The sequence below is a fragment of the Sphaerodactylus townsendi genome, linkage group LG13 (assembly GCF_021028975.2).
Source record: "Sphaerodactylus townsendi isolate TG3544 linkage group LG13, MPM_Stown_v2.3, whole genome shotgun sequence".
Taxonomy (NCBI): domain Eukaryota; kingdom Metazoa; phylum Chordata; class Lepidosauria; order Squamata; family Sphaerodactylidae; genus Sphaerodactylus; species Sphaerodactylus townsendi.
The window spans coordinates 2,851,162-2,869,847 of NC_059437.1; the positions used below are offsets into that span (position 1 = coordinate 2,851,162).

The 18,686-nt window shown below is 59.0% G+C and overlaps 1 protein-coding gene across 1 annotated transcript in view; it reads left to right on the forward strand.

Annotated features, from left to right (window-relative positions):
- The first annotated feature begins 1,982 nt into the window (after positions 1–1,982).
- The window catches only part of LOC125442917 (zinc finger C4H2 domain-containing protein-like), a 41,754-nt gene continuing 25,050 nt past the window's right edge, over positions 1,983–18,686 (forward strand). The window contains exons 1-3 of the mRNA XM_048514703.1: positions 1,983–2,106; positions 4,056–4,170; positions 7,364–7,537. Coding sequence (XP_048370660.1) covers positions 1,983–2,106; positions 4,056–4,170; positions 7,364–7,537 — 413 coding nt within the window. The remainder of the gene's footprint in view (positions 2,107–4,055; positions 4,171–7,363; positions 7,538–18,686) is intronic.

The following is an 18,686-nucleotide window of genomic DNA, read 5'->3' on the forward strand; positions in this document are numbered from 1 at the left end:
TGTCCAGACTAGTGTCTGTCCAACCCCAGTTCAAAACCCAGCAGGAGAAGACCAGTCCATAAAGGGGGCAGTTAGGCCTTAATAGGGGACTGCAAGGGAAGGTGGCGAGTGTTGAGTCAGAGTCCTTCCAGTCTTAAGACTTGGGTGGTTGTGTGAACTAGAAAGGGTGTGGATCAGAGAGAATCTAGTGTCTCTGTGTGTAACAACTAAAAGCTGAAACCTCTGTGGGAGAAAGCTGAAGTAAAATAGAACCTGTGTGTAGGAGAAAGCTTAAGAACCAGAACCTCTTTAAGAGAAGGAGCATAGTGGCCACCTGCGTGTGAACAAACGGAAAACTTTATTGTAACTGACTGAGTAACCTCGCAAGTAGAAGCTCTTTACTTTCTGTAAACAACAAGCGTTTAAAACCTCTCTCGTCAACTGAGAAGCCTTCAGTTCTAGTCAAATAAACTTTACAAATTCTGTTTCACGTTCATTCGTTCATTCATTTGTTCGTTCGTTCGTTCATTTGTTTATTTATTTATTTATTTGGGTTTTTTATACCGCCCTACCCCCGAAGGGCTCTGGGCAGTGAACAACATAAATTGCATATACAATAACCCTTAAATACATTAAAACAGTTTAAAACGCAGCGATCAGTAAAACAATGTCCGCAATAACCCTCATTAAAAACCTCCCCAAAGGGGGAAGAAAACGGGTCCCATAGATGGTGAGGGACCCAAAAAGATAAAGAAGAGGAGGAGGAAGAGGAGGGAGCAGGGGGCACCTGTCAGCAACTGGACATTCCAAAAGCCCGGCGGAACAACTCCGTCTTACAGGCCCTGACGGAACTCACCAAGATCCCGCAGGGCCGGGACAGCTGGAGGAAGAGTGTTCCACCAGGCAGGGTGTCTGTCAGCATATGGGCCAACACTCTCTCTTACAGAGTTTCCCCTCCATTTTTGTCAGAGGTTCCTTCTTTTATTTCTCTGGGGAGAGTTGGAGTGAGGCAGACTCCAGCAAGGGAGTCTGAGCGCCCAAACCCAGTTACACCCCCCCTCCCCAAACTCTGTCCCACTCAGGCTCTGCACTCATATCTTCTGGAATTTCTAGTATGAATCAAAATTGCTGGGAAGCATAAATAAAATTTGGATTGGGTGATCTTCACATTTAGCGATAGCTTAAGATTAAATGTGTAACACAATTAGAATATGACATTTGGATCCAAAAATTTTAGTAACAGGTTCCCATGGTGGTGGGATTCAAACAGTGGCGTAGCGCCAATGGGGTTGGGCGGGGCATGACGGGGGCGTGGCTGGGCATTCTGGGGGTGGGGCATTGCTGGGCGGGGATGTGGCAAGGACGCAGCCGCTGCGCCGGTCCTTGGGCGGGAAACGAATGCGCACAGGCGCAGGCTGCCACACACGCCGGTGCACCTCCTGCTAGACTGCTTCAAGTTCTGCGCGCTACTGCTGAGGAGCGGAGGAGGGGCGTAACTAAGGCAAAAATCACGTGGCAAAATCACCCATTAGTAACCCCCCCTTGGCACACACAAATAATTAGTAACCTACTCTAGGGAACCTGTGAGAACCTGCTGGATCCCACCTCTGCATTTAACCCCTAAAGCAACCCATTAAGAGGAAGGACCAAGGCCGGGGGAAGAATCTCAGGCAAACTAATCCAAATGCCTTTGATTCCTTCCGGTGGGGCCCAGTAGGCAAAATTGCCATTTCCTCCCAGGAACTATCTTGACAGTGTGGAGATCAGTTGCCGATCCAGGATATCTCCCCGTCCTGTCCTACCAGCAGGCTGACAACTCTCGAAGGGAGAGAGTGTGCCTTGTCCGCAGCAGCCGCAAAATACCTCGAACCGACCTTGACAAGGGTAACGCCAGTGATGAATGATTTCAAAGACTAGAAAGATATTTCCTCTCTGGAAGCAAGATAGGTGGCACCGTTCCCAAATGTTTTGAAGATGAACGGCCCTGGGAGTAATGAAGGGAGATGAATGCTGATGTGGAAAATATGGATGGGGTCACCTTCCGAGGGCGCCTTGGTAGCCTCTCACCCAATATGCCAAGTCGGGCCACAGTGCGCTGTCTGAAAATGCAATCTATGGGGCCCCTGGGTAAGTAATGGCTCATTCCAAAGAAGAATGGAAATTCTGTCTGGGCAGGTGGAACTAGCACTAATGATCCACCCCGCTGTGGAAGGCCCTTTGTGAGCATCTATCAAGGGGACAGCAAGTCAGTTGGAAAGAGAAGGCTTTATGTTATTGTGGGAGGTTGTTGCTTCTTGAGGAAAAATAGGTGTGAGCACCCTGGTTTCTATTTCCTATGTTCTTGCTGCCTTCGCCAGTGTGGGCTTCGTAGGGATATCACCCACCTCTCACTCCAGGGAGATTTTTTTTTTAGAAGCAAGCCTTTGTTGGCATAGACAACAGTACAACAATAATTAAAAAAACGGATTAAAAAGCATCTACAATACAGGACATAAATGTTAGGTCGAAGGAAATCTACTGGCGTTTGGTAATTTCCAGGAGAAAGTCTGCCACTATCATACAGAGAGAAGGATCAGGGTTGTCCAACAAGTAGTGTAATCTAAATCGGGGAGATGGGGTAAATGTAAAGGAGTAAGATTCACATACTTGGATCTGATTCCCTTGAATCTGAGACAGTGTAGTAATTGGTGGGCCAGAGATTCAACTGAGCCGTCGTTACATGGGCACAATCTTTTAGCCTTTTCTTGCTTATTAAATCTGCCATGTAACAAGGCAGAAGGCATAACATTAAACCTGGCGAGCATTATGGCTCTCCTTTGAACAGGGTTTATTAAGCAATATAGGTAGTGTGCCAATATAGGTAGTGTGCCAAAATAGGTAGTGTGCCAAGTTCAAATGGGAGAGAAAAATACAGGGGGGAGCACGTTTTCTCACTCCAGGGAGATGACAAATGACCAACAAGAGAGGAAGAGTCGATTTGCTGGGAAACAGCAGCTTTTGCCCCTTTCCCTCGCTTGAGATATTTTGGTTGCTAGGCATGCAAATAGAATTGAGAAGAACTCTCTCACTGCATGAAGCGCACTCCTGAAAAGGTAGGAGGATGCAATTTCACACCCATGGAGTGTAGACAGCCATGGAAAAGGGCCTACTCCTTATTGACGTAACAGAAAACCAGGTCCAATGGAATTAATATTGGCTATGATTGTATGCGGATAGGACTGAGAAAAATGGTGGAGATGGAATAATGGCTGCTGGTATCACAAATGGCTTTCCCAGGTGAGAGGATGCATTGTTATTCCCCCAGGCCATTCCTAGGAGGGAGGTTATATGCATGGTGGGATCCAAACATTTTAGTAACAAGTTCCCATGGTGGTGGGATTCAAACAGTGGCGTAGCGCCAATGGGGATGGGCGGGGCACGACAGGGGCGTGGCCGGGCATTCCGGGGGCGGGGCATTAATAATTTCTCTGTTACTGTAAAAAAACTCTTACTGTAAAAAAAAGTTCCTAATTTCCAGCTGGCATCTTTCTGTCCATAATTTAAGCTCATTATAGCAAGTCCTATCGCCTACTGCCCACAGAAACAACTACTTCTCCTCTAATTGACTGCCTGTCAAATACTTAATACTTTCAAATACTTAATTTTGTTTCTAGAAATTAAAAGAAGGATACTTTCCTTAAACAAGGAACTTTACCATATTCCTAAAACAAGTTTTTAAAACAGCCCAACAGGGAGAATGATCCCATTTTCCACCTTCGCTAACCAGCCACATAGGAAACAACAGGACTTTATGATTGTTGGACCTAATGGAATTTCTAACGGAAAAGCAGACTCAATTAGTAACCCCCTCTTGGCACACACAAATAATTTGTAACCCACTCTCAGGAACTGGTGAGAACCTGCTGGATCCCACCTCTGGTTATATGTGAGGTTTGGGTAAGAAACCACACAAAAGTCTGCGGAAGTTTCTGCAAAATGCTTTTACAAACAGTATCCCTTTCTGAGCGCTTTCCCCGAAGCCATGAGGGTCTGTTATCCGCTTCAGACCAACACCACACTGCCAATTATCTTTTCAGTGGGCATGTTCAAATCTCCCCCGGGAGCCGCTGCCTTTGGTGCAGCCCCTTTCATCCTAAAAAATATAGACACGGTTCCTGCTGCATTCAGAACGAATGCGCAGTCTGGCTTGATGTATGAATTCTTTAATAAGTCGCGTTCGATGCTAGTTTCTGTTGCATGGAGCCCCGGAGAGACTTGGAGCCATCATTGCTGAGACCAAAACTACAGATCAGAAATGACATTATTTCCGTCTTAGCAATGTTGCAGTTGACAGAGGTTCACTAAATGCCCAAAGATTTGGGGACAAAAAGGTTTAATCGTTTCGGAATGAAATAATAAAGTTTTTTTTAAAAGGTTAAAGTTGACTGAAGTTCAAGCCAGTCATCATGACCCTACAGGGCTAGTTTCATGCACTGAAAATATGTCAAGTTGCCTTTGCCTTTGCAATGGCTGCCCATTTGGGTAGAAAATGGCTGCCCATTTGGGTAGAAAATGTTGACAGAGAGAAATTTTTTCTCTCTTTCTCACAATACTAGAACCAGGGGGCATTTATTGAAAATGCAGGGGGGAAGAATTAGGACTAATAAAAGGAAACACTTCTTCACGCAACGTGTGATTGGTGTTTGGAATATGCTGCCACAGGAGGTGGTGATGGCCACTAACCTGGATAGCTTTCAAAGGGGCTATGTCGATCTATGGCTACCAATCTTGATCCTCTTTGATCTAAGATTGCAAATGCCTCAGCAGACCAGGTGCTCGGGAGCAGCAGCAGCAGCAGAAGGCCATTGCTTTTACATAAGAACATAAGAACATAAGAACAAGCCAGCTGGATCAGACCAGAGTCCATCTAGTCCAGCTCTCTGCTACTCGCAGTGGCCCACCAGGTGCCTTTGGGAGTTCACATGTAGGATGTGAAAGCAATGGCCTTCTGCGGCTGTTGCTCCCGAGCACCTGGACTGTTTTTATTTATTTATTTATTTATACTTTAAATTTCTATCCCGCCCCGTCCCCGAAGGGCATTTGCAATCTCATTTGCAAATGTTAAGGCATTTGCAATCTCAGATCAAAGAGGATCAAGATTGGTAGCCATAGATCGACTTCTCCTCCATAAATCTGTCCAAGCCCCTTTTAAAGCTATCCAGGTGAGTGGCCATCACCACCTCCTCTGGCAGCATATTCCAAACACCAATCACACGTTGCGTGAAGAAGTGTTTCCTTTTATTAGTTCTAATTCTCCCTCCCAGCATTTTCAATGAATGCCCCCTGGTTCTAGTATTGTGAGAAAGAGAGAAAAATTTCTCTCTGTCAACGTTTTCTACCCCATGCATAATTTTATAGACTTCAATCATATCCCCCCTCAGACGTCTCCTCTCCAAACTAAAGAGTCCCAAAGCGGCTGCAGCCTTTCCTCATGGGGAAGGTGCTCCAGTCCCTCAATCATCCTCGTTGCCCTTCCTCTGCGCACTTTTTCTATCTCTTCAATATATCCTTTTTGAGATGTGGCGACCAGAACTGAACACAGTACTCCAAGTGCGGTCGCACCCTTTATATAAGGGCATGACAATCTTTGCAGTTTTATTATCAATTCCTTTCCTAATTATCCCCAGCATAGAAGTTTGCCTTTTTCACAGCTGCCATGCATTGAGTTGACATTCCCATGGAACTATCAACTAAGAGGCGTAAATCCCTTTCCTGGTCTGTGACTGATAGCACTGGCCCCTGTAAGCGTCTTAATGTGAAGTTTGGATTTTTTACTATATGTGCATCACTTTGCATTTTGCTACATTGAACTGCATTTGCCATTTCTTAGCCCACTCACCCTAATTTATCAAGGTCCTCTTACTGGAGCTCCTCGCCAATCCTTTGTGGTTCTCACCACCCTACATAATTTGGTATCATCTGCAAGCTTGGCCACCGCGCTACCCACCCCTACTTCCAGATTACCGTTTATGAATAGGTTAAAGAGCACTGGCTATCACGGATCAGCCAGGACACCACTCCCTACATCTCTCCATTGTGAGAATTTCCCATTTACACCCACTCTTTGGCACCCTGTTTCTCAACCAGTTTTTAATCCATGGGAGGACTTCCCCTCTTATTCCTTCATTGCTGAGTTTTCTCAATAGTCTCTGGTGAGGAACTTTGTCAAAAGCCTTTTGGAAATCCAAGTAGACAATGTCCACTGGTTCCCCCTTATCCACATGCCTGTTTACATCCTCAAAGAACGCTAGTAAGTTTGTAAGACAGGATTTGCCTCTGCAAAAGCCATGCTGACTCTTTCTCAGCAGGTCTTGCTTTTCTACATGTTTTATAATTTTATCTTTAATGACAGATTCTGTTGCCAGGAACAGATGTCAAACTGACTGGCCTGTAATTTCCCGGGTCCCCCCTAGTTCCTTTCTTAAAGATTGGTGTGACATTGGCCATCTTCCAGTCTTCAGGGATAGAGCCTGATTTCAAGGATAAGTTGCATATTAAAGTGAGAACATCAGCAATTTCATGCTTGAGCTCTTTAAGAACTCTTGGGTGAATGCAATCTGGGCCAGGGGATTTGGTAGCATTTAGTTTATCAATGGCTGCCAGAACTTCTTCCTTGTCTACCACTATCTTCGTTAGTTCCTCGGATTCGCCTCCTAAGAAGCTTGGTTCAGGTGCAGGAATATGCTGCCACAGGACGTGAGCTCCCAAAGGCACCTGGTGGGCCACTGCGAGTAGCAGAGAGCTGGACTAGATGGACTCTGGTCTGATCCAGCTGGCTTGTTCTTATCCTGTTTCCCCGAATATAAGACATCCCCGGAAAATAAGACGTAGTAGAGGTTTTGCTGAAGTGCGAAATATAAGGCATCCCCCCAAAGTAAGACGTAGCAAAGTTTTTGTTTGGAAGCATGCCTGACGAACAGAATACAGAAATATAAGACATCCCCTGAAAATAAGACATAGCGCATCTTTGGGAGCAAAAATTAATATAAGACACTGTCTTATATTCGGGGAAACATGGTATGTTCTTATGTTCTTATGTTCATTTGTTTCCATTCTGAATTCAAAGCACTGGTGTAACCTTCAAAGCCCATTGAGAACTGGGGCCCACATAGAGCCCCTATCAGAGACGCCAACTTCCAGATGAGACCGGGATATCCCCTGGAATTATAGCCCATCTCCAGAGAACAGAGAACAGTTCCCTTGGAGAATATGGATGCTTTCGCGGGCGGCTTCCGTGGCATCGTACACATCCAAAGACCCTGTCCATTCCAGGCTCCATCCAGACGATCTGGCACCCCTACAGAAATATGTGCAGATTGTAGCTTCTCTGATCGTGTTGCTGTAGGTTCACAGACATCCCCCTCAAAACAAAACAAAACAAAAAGGAAAATCAACAAATGTCTGGGATCCATGGATGGAGCGAGGGGGAACTTCGCCTGAGGCATGTGCATGCCCATGCCATGCCCGTTTACCACGCCCCAGAATGCCCCCTCCACACCCTGGCCACGCTCCCGCACAGGCACGCACCCCCAACCCATTGGCACTATGCCACTGTTGGGATCGTTGGGCTAAACAGCAGTGGCGTAGGAGGTTAAGAGCTCGTGTATCTAATCTGGAGGAACCGGGTTTGATTCCCAGCTCTGCCGCCTGAGCTTCAATAAGAGGCTTATCTGGGAAATTCAGGTCGCCTGTACACTCCCGCCTGCGCCAGCTGGGTGACCTTGGTCCGATCACAGCTTCTCGGAGCTCTCTCAGCCCCACCCACCTCACAGGGTGTTTGTTGTGAGGGGGGAAGGGCAAGGAGATTGTAAGCCCCTTTGAGTCTCCTGCAGGAGAGAAAGGGGGGGATATAAATCCAAGAGCTCTAGAGTGTTGTGAGTTTTCCAGGCTGTCTGGCCGTGTTCCAGTAGCATTCTCTCCTAACGTTTCACCTGCATCTGTGGCTGGCATCTTCAGAGGATCTGATGGTAAGAAGCAATTAAATGGATTGAAATGCTGTGCAGATGCCCTCATTAATTGATTATGCAACTTCAGTGTTACATACATGTGCCAAAAAGGGTAGATTCCACTTAAAACATGCAAATTACCCTTGCAAAATGCACCCTTAGCACTTTTAACCAATGCAAATGGTTCTTTCTCCCACCCTGGACATTCCACAGGTATATATACTTCACTTGCTTCACTACCATTAGACCCTCTGAAGATGCCAGCCACAGATGCAGGCGAAACGTCAAGAGAAAATGCTACTGGAACACGGCCATACAACCTAGAAAACCCACAACACTCTAGTTATTCCGGCCATGAAAGCCTTCAAGAATACATTGACAAGAGCTCTGTGCAACAGATAGGGAAGATCTGTTTTGGCTGACAACGCTTGTGTTCTCCCACACTGGGAACACCAAATGCCAAAACAGATTTTTAAATAACATCCTAAAGACCATATATTTATACTGTGTAGAATCCACCTTACTGTAGGATGCCAACCTCCAGGTGGGGCCTGGAAGGTGTTGCCAGGTATTCTGCAGCCCATGAGTGCCCCATGGGGGATTCTTGCCCTATGACAGTGATGGCGAACCTTTTTGAGGCCAAGTGCCCAAACTGCAACCCAAAACCCACTCATTTGTAGCAAAGTGCCAACACGGAAATTTAACCTGAATGCTGAGGTTTTAGTTTAGAAAAAAACAGTTGGCTCCAAGGTGTGTGTTACATTGGAGTAAGCTTGGTGCTAGTCGGTGGCTTTGCTTTGAAGCAACTGTGCATCTCTTCCAACGGGTGAATCACGACCCTAGGAGGGTTTACTCAGAAGCAAGCCCCATTGCCAGCAACCGAGCTCACTCCCAGATAAAGTATTGCACTTTTGTTCTTTGCATGAAAATCAGTGGGGTTTAACAGGGTTACCTACATTGCTTCCCCAAAACTTGGTCTTAGGTTTCATGCTAATAATCGAGCCCAGTGGCCCAGGCCAGCCTAGATGTGGGGGGGGGGGGGCACTCTGTTTGCGCGTGCCCACAGAGAGGGCTCTGAGTGCCACCTCTGGCACCCGTGCCGTAGGTTCGCCACCACTGCCCTATGACATCACATCCCTGCCCTTCCCCAAACTTCACCCTGCCTGAGCGCCACCCCAAAATCTCCAGGAATCTCCTAAACTAGAGTCAGCAACCTTATCTCTATAGCAGAAGACCTGGCAATGCTTTCTAACAATCTCCTATTGACAAAATGAAGGGTCAGACTCTGAAATGGTTGTTCTCTTGGTCTAGCTTTTAAATAAAATCCAATTCATCAGACAAGGAGTGTTCAACACTGCCAAAAACTGACTGAGCAGGGAAACTGCAAATTACTTCCAGAAGCATATTTATTTATACAGCATATGGACAGGAAACTGGTATATCCCTGGGTAAAAAGGCATACCCGGAGGTGGGATCCAGCAGGTTCTCACCAGTTCCCGAGAGTGAGTTACTAATTATTTGCGTGTGCCGCGAGGGGGTTACTAATTGGGTCTGCTTTTCCGTTAGGAATTCCATTAGGTCAAAAAATGATAAAGTCCTGTTGTTTCCTATGGGGCTGGTTAGCGAAGGTGGAAAATGGGATAATTCTCCCTGTTGGGCTGTTTTAAACACATGTTTTAGGAATATGGTAAAGTTCCTTGTTTAAGGAAAGTCTCCTTCTTTTGATTTCTAGAAACAAAATTAAGTATTTGAAAGTATTAAGTATTTGACAGGCAGTCAATTCGAGGAGAAGTTGTTGTTTCTGTTGGCAGGAGACGATAGGACTTGCTATAATGAGTTTAAATTATGGACAGAAAGATACCAGCTGGAAATTAGGAACTTTTTTTTACAGTAAGATTTTTTTACAGTAACATAGAAATTATTAATGCCCCGCCCCCAGAATGCCCGGTCACGCCCCCATCGTGCCCCGCCCCATTGGCGCTATGCCACTGTTTGAATCCCACCACCATGGGAACCTGTTACTAAAATTTTTGGATCCCACCACTGGGCATACCCAATGTTGGACTGCTTGCATGCATGCACACTGACTGTGCATCGCATGTTTCTGAGCAGATGCACACGGAAGGAGAAAAGCACTCCCATCTGTATTGACATAACTCCTAGGTAAGTAAAGTGCAACATCGGCCCTATTGCTGTGGCAACATTCTTGAGTGCTGAGCAAACAACTGGAGTCAGGAACAAAACATCTGGACATGGAGCCTTGACAAGCAGCACTGCAGTAGCCTAGCAAAGAAAGGTACGACAGTCCCGTCAATGGGCAGGTCGACTGGTGCGTGAGAAGCTGACTCATTTGTGACACAGATGGAGAAGGAAGCTTTGCGCCAAAGGGTCACGTTCCAGGCACCATGCTAACACACGGGATGGAATAATTTACTGCAGTGATGGTGAACCTATGGCACGGGTGCCATAGGTGGCACTCAGAGCCCTCTCTGTGGGCACGCGCAAACAGAGTCCCCCCCTCCACACACATCTAGGCTGGCCTGGGCCGCTGGGCTCAATTATTAGCATTAAACCTAAGACCTAATTTTGGGGAAGCAGTGTAGGTAACCCTGTTAAGTACTGTTAAACCCCACTAATTTTCATGTGAAGAGCTAAAGCGCGATCCTTTACCTGGGAGTAAGCTTGGTTGCTGGCAATGGGGCTTGCTTCTGCATAAACCCTCCTAGGGTCGTGATTCACCTGTTGGAAGAGTTGCACGATTGCTCCAAAGCAAAGCCACCGACTATCACCAAGCTTACTCCCGAGTAACGCATGCCTCCGAGCCAACCGTTTTTCTAAACTAAAACCTCAGTATTCAGGTTTTAGTGCCGTGTTGGCACTTTGCGATGAATGAGTGGATTTTGGGTTGCAATTTGGGCACTCGGTCTCGAAAAGGTTCGCCATCACTGATTTACTGGTTGCATTAACCAAGGAATATGCTGACTAATCCAGAACAAAGACCGGCCTATTATGCATTCAGTGCTTACCCCCCCAGCTCTTTTCCTCACGGTGGTTTTCCCCATAGTTTCCCATTTAAACGGGATTCTCCCACTGCGAGGCATCCCCAGCTGAGCCTGCAGCCTTTTTCGTTTTTGGGTGTCGGGTTGAGCATTCCTTGGCTGGGTCAGAATTTTTTTAAAAAAGAAGAGAAAGAAACTCTTCTGGCCACTCTGATGGCCCGAAGAGTGGAAGGAACAGCTATCAGGTGAGCGGGGGAAGGCAAGCAAAATGAGCAAAATGGGTGCCCCTTCCCTTTGCTTTCCCTGTGGAGAGGAGTGGATGGGGGTGGGGGGGCCGGGGGGGGTGGGGGGGGGGGGGGGGGGGGGGGGGGGGGGGTGGGGGGGGGGGGGGTGGGGGGGGGGGGGGGGGGGGGGGGGGGGGGGTGGTGGGTGGGGGGTGGGGGTGGGTGGGGGGTGCGTGGGGGGGGTGGGGGTGGGGGGAGGGGTGGGGGGGGTTGGGTGGGGGGTGGGGGGGGGGGGGGGTGGGGGGGGGGGGGGGTGGGGGGGGGGGGGGGTGGGGGGGGGGGGGGGTGGGGGGGGGGGGGGGTGGGGGGGGGGGGGGGTGGGGGGGGGGGGGGGTGGGGGGGGGGGGGGGTGGGGGGGGGGGGGGGTGGGGGGGGGGGGGGGTGGGGGGGGGGGGGGGTGGGGGGGGGGGGGGGTGGGGGGGGGGGGGGGTGGGGGGGGGGGGGGGTGGGGGGGGGGGGGGGTGGGGGGGGGGGGGGGTGGGGGGGGGGGGGGGTGGGGGGGGGGGGGGGTGGGGGGGGGGGGGGGTGGGGGGGGGGGGGGGTGGGGGGGGGGGGGGGTGGGGGGGGGGGGGGGTGGGGGGGGGGGGGGGTGGGGGGGGGGGGGGGTGGGGGGGGGGGGGGGTGGGGGGGGGGGGGGGTGGGGGGGGGGGGGGGTGGGGGGGGGGGGGGGTGGGGGGGGGGGGGGGTGGGGGGGGGGGGGGGTGGGGGGGGGGGGGGGTGGGGGGGGGGGGGGGTGGGGGGGGGGGGGGGTGGGGGGGGGGGGGGGTGGGGGGGGGGGGGGGTGGGGGGGGGGGGGGGTGGGGGGGGGGGGGGGTGGGGGGGGGGGGGGGTGGGGGGGGGGGGGGGTGGGGGGGGGGGGGGGTGGGGGGGGGGGGGGGTGGGGGGGGGGGGGGGTGGGGGGGGGGGGGGGTGGGGGGGGGGGGGGGTGGGGGGGGGGGGGGGTGGGGGGGGGGGGGGGTGGGGGGGGGGGGGGGTGGGGGGGGGGGGGGGTGGGGGGGGGGGGGGGTGGGGGGGGGGGGGGGTGGGGGGGGGGGGGGGTGGGGGGGGGGGGGGGTGGGGGGGGGGGGGGGTGGGGGGGGGGGGGGGTGGGGGGGGGGGGGGGTGGGGGGGGGGGGGGGTGGGGGGGGGGGGGGGTGGGGGGGGGGGGGGGTGGGGGGGGGGGGGGGTGGGGGGGGGGGGGGGTGGGGGGGGGGGGGGGTGGGGGGGGGGGGGGGTGGGGGGGGGGGGGGGTGGGGGGGGGGGGGGGTGGGGGGGGGGGGGGGTGGGGGGGGGGGGGGGTGGGGGGGGGGGGGGGTGGGGGGGGGGGGGGGTGGGGGGGGGGGGGGGTGGGGGGGGGGGGGGGTGGGGGGGGGGGGGGGTGGGGGGGGGGGGGGGTGGGGGGGGGGGGGGGTGGGGGGGGGGGGGGGTGGGGGGGGGGGGGGGTGGGGGGGGGGGGGGGTGGGGGGGGGGGGGGGTGGGGGGGGGGGGGGGTGGGGGGGGGGGGGGGTGGGGGGGGGGGGGGGTGGGGGGGGGGGGGGGTGGGGGGGGGGGGGGGTGGGGGGGGGGGGGGGTGGGGGGGGGGGGGGGTGGGGGGGGGGGGGGGTGGGGGGGGGGGGGGGTGGGGGGGGGGGGGGGTGGGGGGGGGGGGGGGTGGGGGGGGGGGGGGGTGGGGGGGGGGGGGGGTGGGGGGGGGGGGGGGTGGGGGGGGGGGGGGGTGGGGGGGGGGGGGGGTGGGGGGGGGGGGGGGTGGGGGGGGGGGGGGGTGGGGGGGGGGGGGGGTGGGGGGGGGGGGGGGTGGGGGGGGGGGGGGGTGGGGGGGGGGGGGGGTGGGGGGGGGGGGGGGTGGGGGGGGGGGGGGGTGGGGGGGGGGGGGGGTGGGGGGGGGGGGGGGTGGGGGGGGGGGGGGGTGGGGGGGGGGGGGGGTGGGGGGGGGGGGGGGTGGGGGGGGGGGGGGGTGGGGGGGGGGGGGGGTGGGGGGGGGGGGGGGTGGGGGGGGGGGGGGGTGGGGGGGGGGGGGGGTGGGGGGGGGGGGGGGTGGGGGGGGGGGGGGGTGGGGGGGGGGGGGGGTGGGGGGGGGGGGGGGTGGGGGGGGGGGGGGGTGGGGGGGGGGGGGGGTGGGGGGGGGGGGGGGTGGGGGGGGGGGGGGGTGGGGGGGGGGGGGGGTGGGGGGGGGGGGGGGTGGGGGGGGGGGGGGGTGGGGGGGGGGGGGGGTGGGGGGGGGGGGGGGTGGGGGGGGGGGGGGGTGGGGGGGGGGGGGGGTGGGGGGGGGGGGGGGTGGGGGGGGGGGGGGGTGGGGGGGGGGGGGGGTGGGGGGGGGGGGGGGTGGGGGGGGGGGGGGGTGGGGGGGGGGGGGGGTGGGGGGGGGGGGGGGTGGGGGGGGGGGGGGGTGGGGGGGGGGGGGGGTGGGGGGGGGGGGGGGTGGGGGGGGGGGGGGGTGGGGGGGGGGGGGGGTGGGGGGGGGGGGGGGTGGGGGGGGGGGGGGGTGGGGGGGGGGGGGGGTGGGGGGGGGGGGGGGTGGGGGGGGGGGGGGGTGGGGGGGGGGGGGGGTGGGGGGGGGGGGGGGTGGGGGGGGGGGGGGGTGGGGGGGGGGGGGGGTGGGGGGGGGGGGGGGTGGGGGGGGGGGGGGGTGGGGGGGGGGGGGGGTGGGGGGGGGGGGGGGTGGGGGGGGGGGGGGGTGGGGGGGGGGGGGGGTGGGGGGGGGGGGGGGTGGGGGGGGGGGGGGGTGGGGGGGGGGGGGGGTGGGGGGGGGGGGGGGTGGGGGGGGGGGGGGGTGGGGGGGGGGGGGGGTGGGGGGGGGGGGGGGTGGGGGGGGGGGGGGGTGGGGGGGGGGGGGGGTGGGGGGGGGGGGGGGTGGGGGGGGGGGGGGGTGGGGGGGGGGGGGGGTGGGGGGGGGGGGGGGTGGGGGGGGGGGGGGGTGGGGGGGGGGGGGGGTGGGGGGGGGGGGGGGTGGGGGGGGGGGGGGGTGGGGGGGGGGGGGGGTGGGGGGGGGGGGGGGTGGGGGGGGGGGGGGGTGGGGGGGGGGGGGGGTGGGGGGGGGGGGGGGTGGGGGGGGGGGGGGGTGGGGGGGGGGGGGGGTGGGGGGGGGGGGGGGTGGGGGGGGGGGGGGGTGGGGGGGGGGGGGGGTGGGGGGGGGGGGGGGTGGGGGGGGGGGGGGGTGGGGGGGGGGGGGGGTGGGGGGGGGGGGGGGTGGGGGGGGGGGGGGGTGGGGGGGGGGGGGGGTGGGGGGGGGGGGGGGTGGGGGGGGGGGGGGGTGGGGGGGGGGGGGGGTGGGGGGGGGGGGGGGTGGGGGGGGGGGGGGGTGGGGGGGGGGGGGGGTGGGGGGGGGGGGGGGTGGGGGGGGGGGGGGGTGGGGGGGGGGGGGGGTGGGGGGGGGGGGGGGTGGGGGGGGGGGGGGGTGGGGGGGGGGGGGGGTGGGGGGGGGGGGGGGTGGGGGGGGGGGGGGGTGGGGGGGGGGGGGGGTGGGGGGGGGGGGGGGTGGGGGGGGGGGGGGGTGGGGGGGGGGGGGGGTGGGGGGGGGGGGGGGTGGGGGGGGGGGGGGGTGGGGGGGGGGGGGGGTGGGGGGGGGGGGGGGTGGGGGGGGGGGGGGGTGGGGGGGGGGGGGGGTGGGGGGGGGGGGGGGTGGGGGGGGGGGGGGGTGGGGGGGGGGGGGGGTGGGGGGGGGGGGGGGTGGGGGGGGGGGGGGGTGGGGGGGGGGGGGGGTGGGGGGGGGGGGGGGTGGGGGGGGGGGGGGGTGGGGGGGGGGGGGGGTGGGGGGGGGGGGGGGTGGGGGGGGGGGGGGGTGGGGGGGGGGGGGGGTGGGGGGGGGGGGGGGTGGGGGGGGGGGGGGGTGGGGGGGGGGGGGGGTGGGGGGGGGGGGGGGTGGGGGGGGGGGGGGGTGGGGGGGGGGGGGGGTGGGGGGGGGGGGGGGTGGGGGGGGGGGGGGGTGGGGGGGGGGGGGGGTGGGGGGGGGGGGGGGTGGGGGGGGGGGGGGGTGGGGGGGGGGGGGGGTGGGGGGGGGGGGGGGTGGGGGGGGGGGGGGGTGGGGGGGGGGGGGGGTGGGGGGGGGGGGGGGTGGGGGGGGGGGGGGGTGGGGGGGGGGGGGGGTGGGGGGGGGGGGGGGTGGGGGGGGGGGGGGGTGGGGGGGGGGGGGGGTGGGGGGGGGGGGGGGTGGGGGGGGGGGGGGGTGGGGGGGGGGGGGGGTGGGGGGGGGGGGGGGTGGGGGGGGGGGGGGGTGGGGGGGGGGGGGGGTGGGGGGGGGGGGGGGTGGGGGGGGGGGGGGGTGGGGGGGGGGGGGGGTGGGGGGGGGGGGGGGTGGGGGGGGGGGGGGGTGGGGGGGGGGGGGGGTGGGGGGGGGGGGGGGTGGGGGGGGGGGGGGGTGGGGGGGGGGGGGGGTGGGGGGGGGGGGGGGTGGGGGGGGGGGGGGGTGGGGGGGGGGGGGGGTGGGGGGGGGGGGGGGTGGGGGGGGGGGGGGGTGGGGGGGGGGGGGGGTGGGGGGGGGGGGGGGTGGGGGGGGGGGGGGGTGGGGGGGGGGGGGGGTGGGGGGGGGGGGGGGTGGGGGGGGGGGGGGGTGGGGGGGGGGGGGGGTGGGGGGGGGGGGGGGTGGGGGGGGGGGGGGGTGGGGGGGGGGGGGGGTGGGGGGGGGGGGGGGTGGGGGGGGGGGGGGGTGGGGGGGGGGGGGGGTGGGGGGGGGGGGGGGTGGGGGGGGGGGGGGGTGGGGGGGGGGGGGGGTGGGGGGGGGGGGGGGTGGGGGGGGGGGGGGGTGGGGGGGGGGGGGGGTGGGGGGGGGGGGGGGTGGGGGGGGGGGGGGGTGGGGGGGGGGGGGGGTGGGGGGGGGGGGGGGTGGGGGGGGGGGGGGGTGGGGGGGGGGGGGGGTGGGGGGGGGGGGGGGTGGGGGGGGGGGGGGGTGGGGGGGGGGGGGGGTGGGGGGGGGGGGGGGTGGGGGGGGGGGGGGGTGGGGGGGGGGGGGGGTGGGGGGGGGGGGGGGTGGGGGGGGGGGGGGGTGGGGGGGGGGGGGGGGGGGGGGGGGGGGGGGTGGGGTGGGGGGGGGGTGGGGGGGGGGGGGGGTGGGGGGGGGGGGGGGTGGTGTACCTCTCCTGCTGTCTGTTATCCCCGTGAGCATCCTGACTGCCAGCCGTTTAATCAGCAACCTGACCCGGACAACCGCATTGTTGGAGCAACAAATGGCAAGCAGCGCCTTAGATCTGCAGACACCATCTTTATCCTTGACTACGAAACAAGAGGTGTCTGCTTGCTTCCTGCCCCCCCCCCCCCTCCTCTTTGTTGGAAAAAAAGGCAAACTGAGTTTGAACTGGGGCAAATTAAATGTTTGCAAAAACTTTCTGGGCCTTTCCCCACTCGAAGCGATCCCCCCTATGCCACGCGCTGCTATCAGCGCGCGGCATCCCTGGTGCGCGCCCGGGCGTCCACACAACCCCACAAAAGGCGCCATTTTCTCCAGCATCAGGGATGCCGCATGCTGAGGGGGTGCGACCGCGGCAGCGTTGTGACGGCGATGTGGCTGTAGCCACAAGTAGGGAGTGCCCAAGGACCCTATTTCTCACCAAGAAGAGTGGCGTGGGAGGCAAAGATAAGTGAGGGGAAAGACCCTCTGATTTCTGGCACCGCCCAAACTCCAAGACATCCCAACTTAGAATATCGTAGGGACTCTAGATCCCAAGCGGTGGGAGTAAAGGAAAAAGAAGCCAATCTAGAAGAAAAGAAAATGAGCTGCATATGTTTCTCTTTTGCCTAAACCACCCAGGGGTTAAACATCTTTCTCTTGTTTATGGAAGCATCTATGTAGGAGTCAGAGTTAGATTTGTTCTCCCACCTTTTCCTAGGTGGTACTCTCACCTAAGCTTCTGCCATATCACCAAGCGCCTAGAACTAGATTGCAATCCAATAAAACAACTAGAGGCAGTGATGGCAGACCTTTGCCGAGGACTAGGTGCCCAAATTGCAACCAAGAGCCCACTTATTTATAGCAGAGTGCCAACACGGCAATTTAACACAAGATACTGGTTTTTTTTAGTTTAGAAAAAACGGTTGACTCAAATTAATGCCATTGCACTCAGGAGTAGAAGCATGGCGAAGGAACCATGCAATGCTTAGAATGGAGGTGAATCCGGAAGCCCTCAGGAGAGGGTTTTACTCAGAAGCAAGCCCCATTGCCAACTATGCGATGTTTAGCATTTTCTCCTGCTTTATATTATACAGAGGCAAGGCAACTTCGCCCCATGCTTATAGCAACTGCCAGCTAGATTTAATATGAGTCACAAGAAGGATCTTGATGATTTTTTTCTATATTATATTGATCCACAGTTTAATTGTCCATCTGTTTCATGTATATCATGAGTAGTATTCAAAGGGTAACTGTGCCCCTCATATCTCTGCCTTCTTGCATTGGCCTTCAGGCTCCCGTCTGCCAATTCATTTAGTAGTTATCCAGTCTTTTCAAAGGAGCGATGAAGCATATCACGATTCTCTACTATTTTGTTCCAATCTGTATAAAATCCCTCAAGAACTAATTTTTCTGAGGTGTTTGGCCTTTGGCAACACCAATGGCTTCCTCTGGCTATCAATCTTGCAGTCCTCCTTGATCACAGGATTGCAAATGCGATATGAGACCAGGTGCTCAAGAGCAGCAGCTGCAGCAGGCCCAACTGGCACCACATCTGCTGCCTGTGGGCTCCCAAAGGCACCTGGTGGAAGGCCACTGCAGAGTGGCAGAATGCCTGGACTAGTTGGACTCTGGTCTGATCCAGCAGGCCCTAGTTCTTACGTTCTTAATGTTCTTATCCTTGGCTTCATTAGCACTGAGTGGAGATAGAAAGTAGATTTAGAGTTCACAGAGCAGTCCCATTCCCCAGCATTATCTGTGCCAAAGAAGGCTTTAAGTTTACTAATCATTCCATTGTCAATTTGTAAATGCTCCACTCTCGTCTGGAAGGGATCAAAATGTGGCCCAGGGACAAAGGAAATGCCCAAATTTAAGAGTCATGATTCATCTTCCAAGAGGCTCCTGGGGGATAAGTCAACAACTATATTTTCCGCCTCCCCCTGCAGCAGAAGAAAGAGAGTTATTTGCCTTATTTCCCTCTTGCTGCTTCTCTCTATAGATAATGTGGACCCCGTGCATTTTCTATAGCTATCATCTAAGTCCGACACTTAAAATGTATATATATATAGATGCACCTATCACAGGAGATCTACAACCTCACGGCTCTCCAGATGGTGTGGACTACAATTCCCATCAGCCCCTACCAGCATATTGGTGGCCATGCCTGAGATTGTAACACCTATCTGTGAGTTCTGTGGGGCGGAATTTGGAATGAGTTTGCAACAACAAATTTTAAAGGAACAAAATGGTTTCACTTTCTTAACATAGCATGTGACATTTAGCATCACGTTTCAAGGTCCTGTTCAGGTTGCATTTTCAAGTCCTTATATTTACAGTCTGCTGATACTGCCATGATTCAATT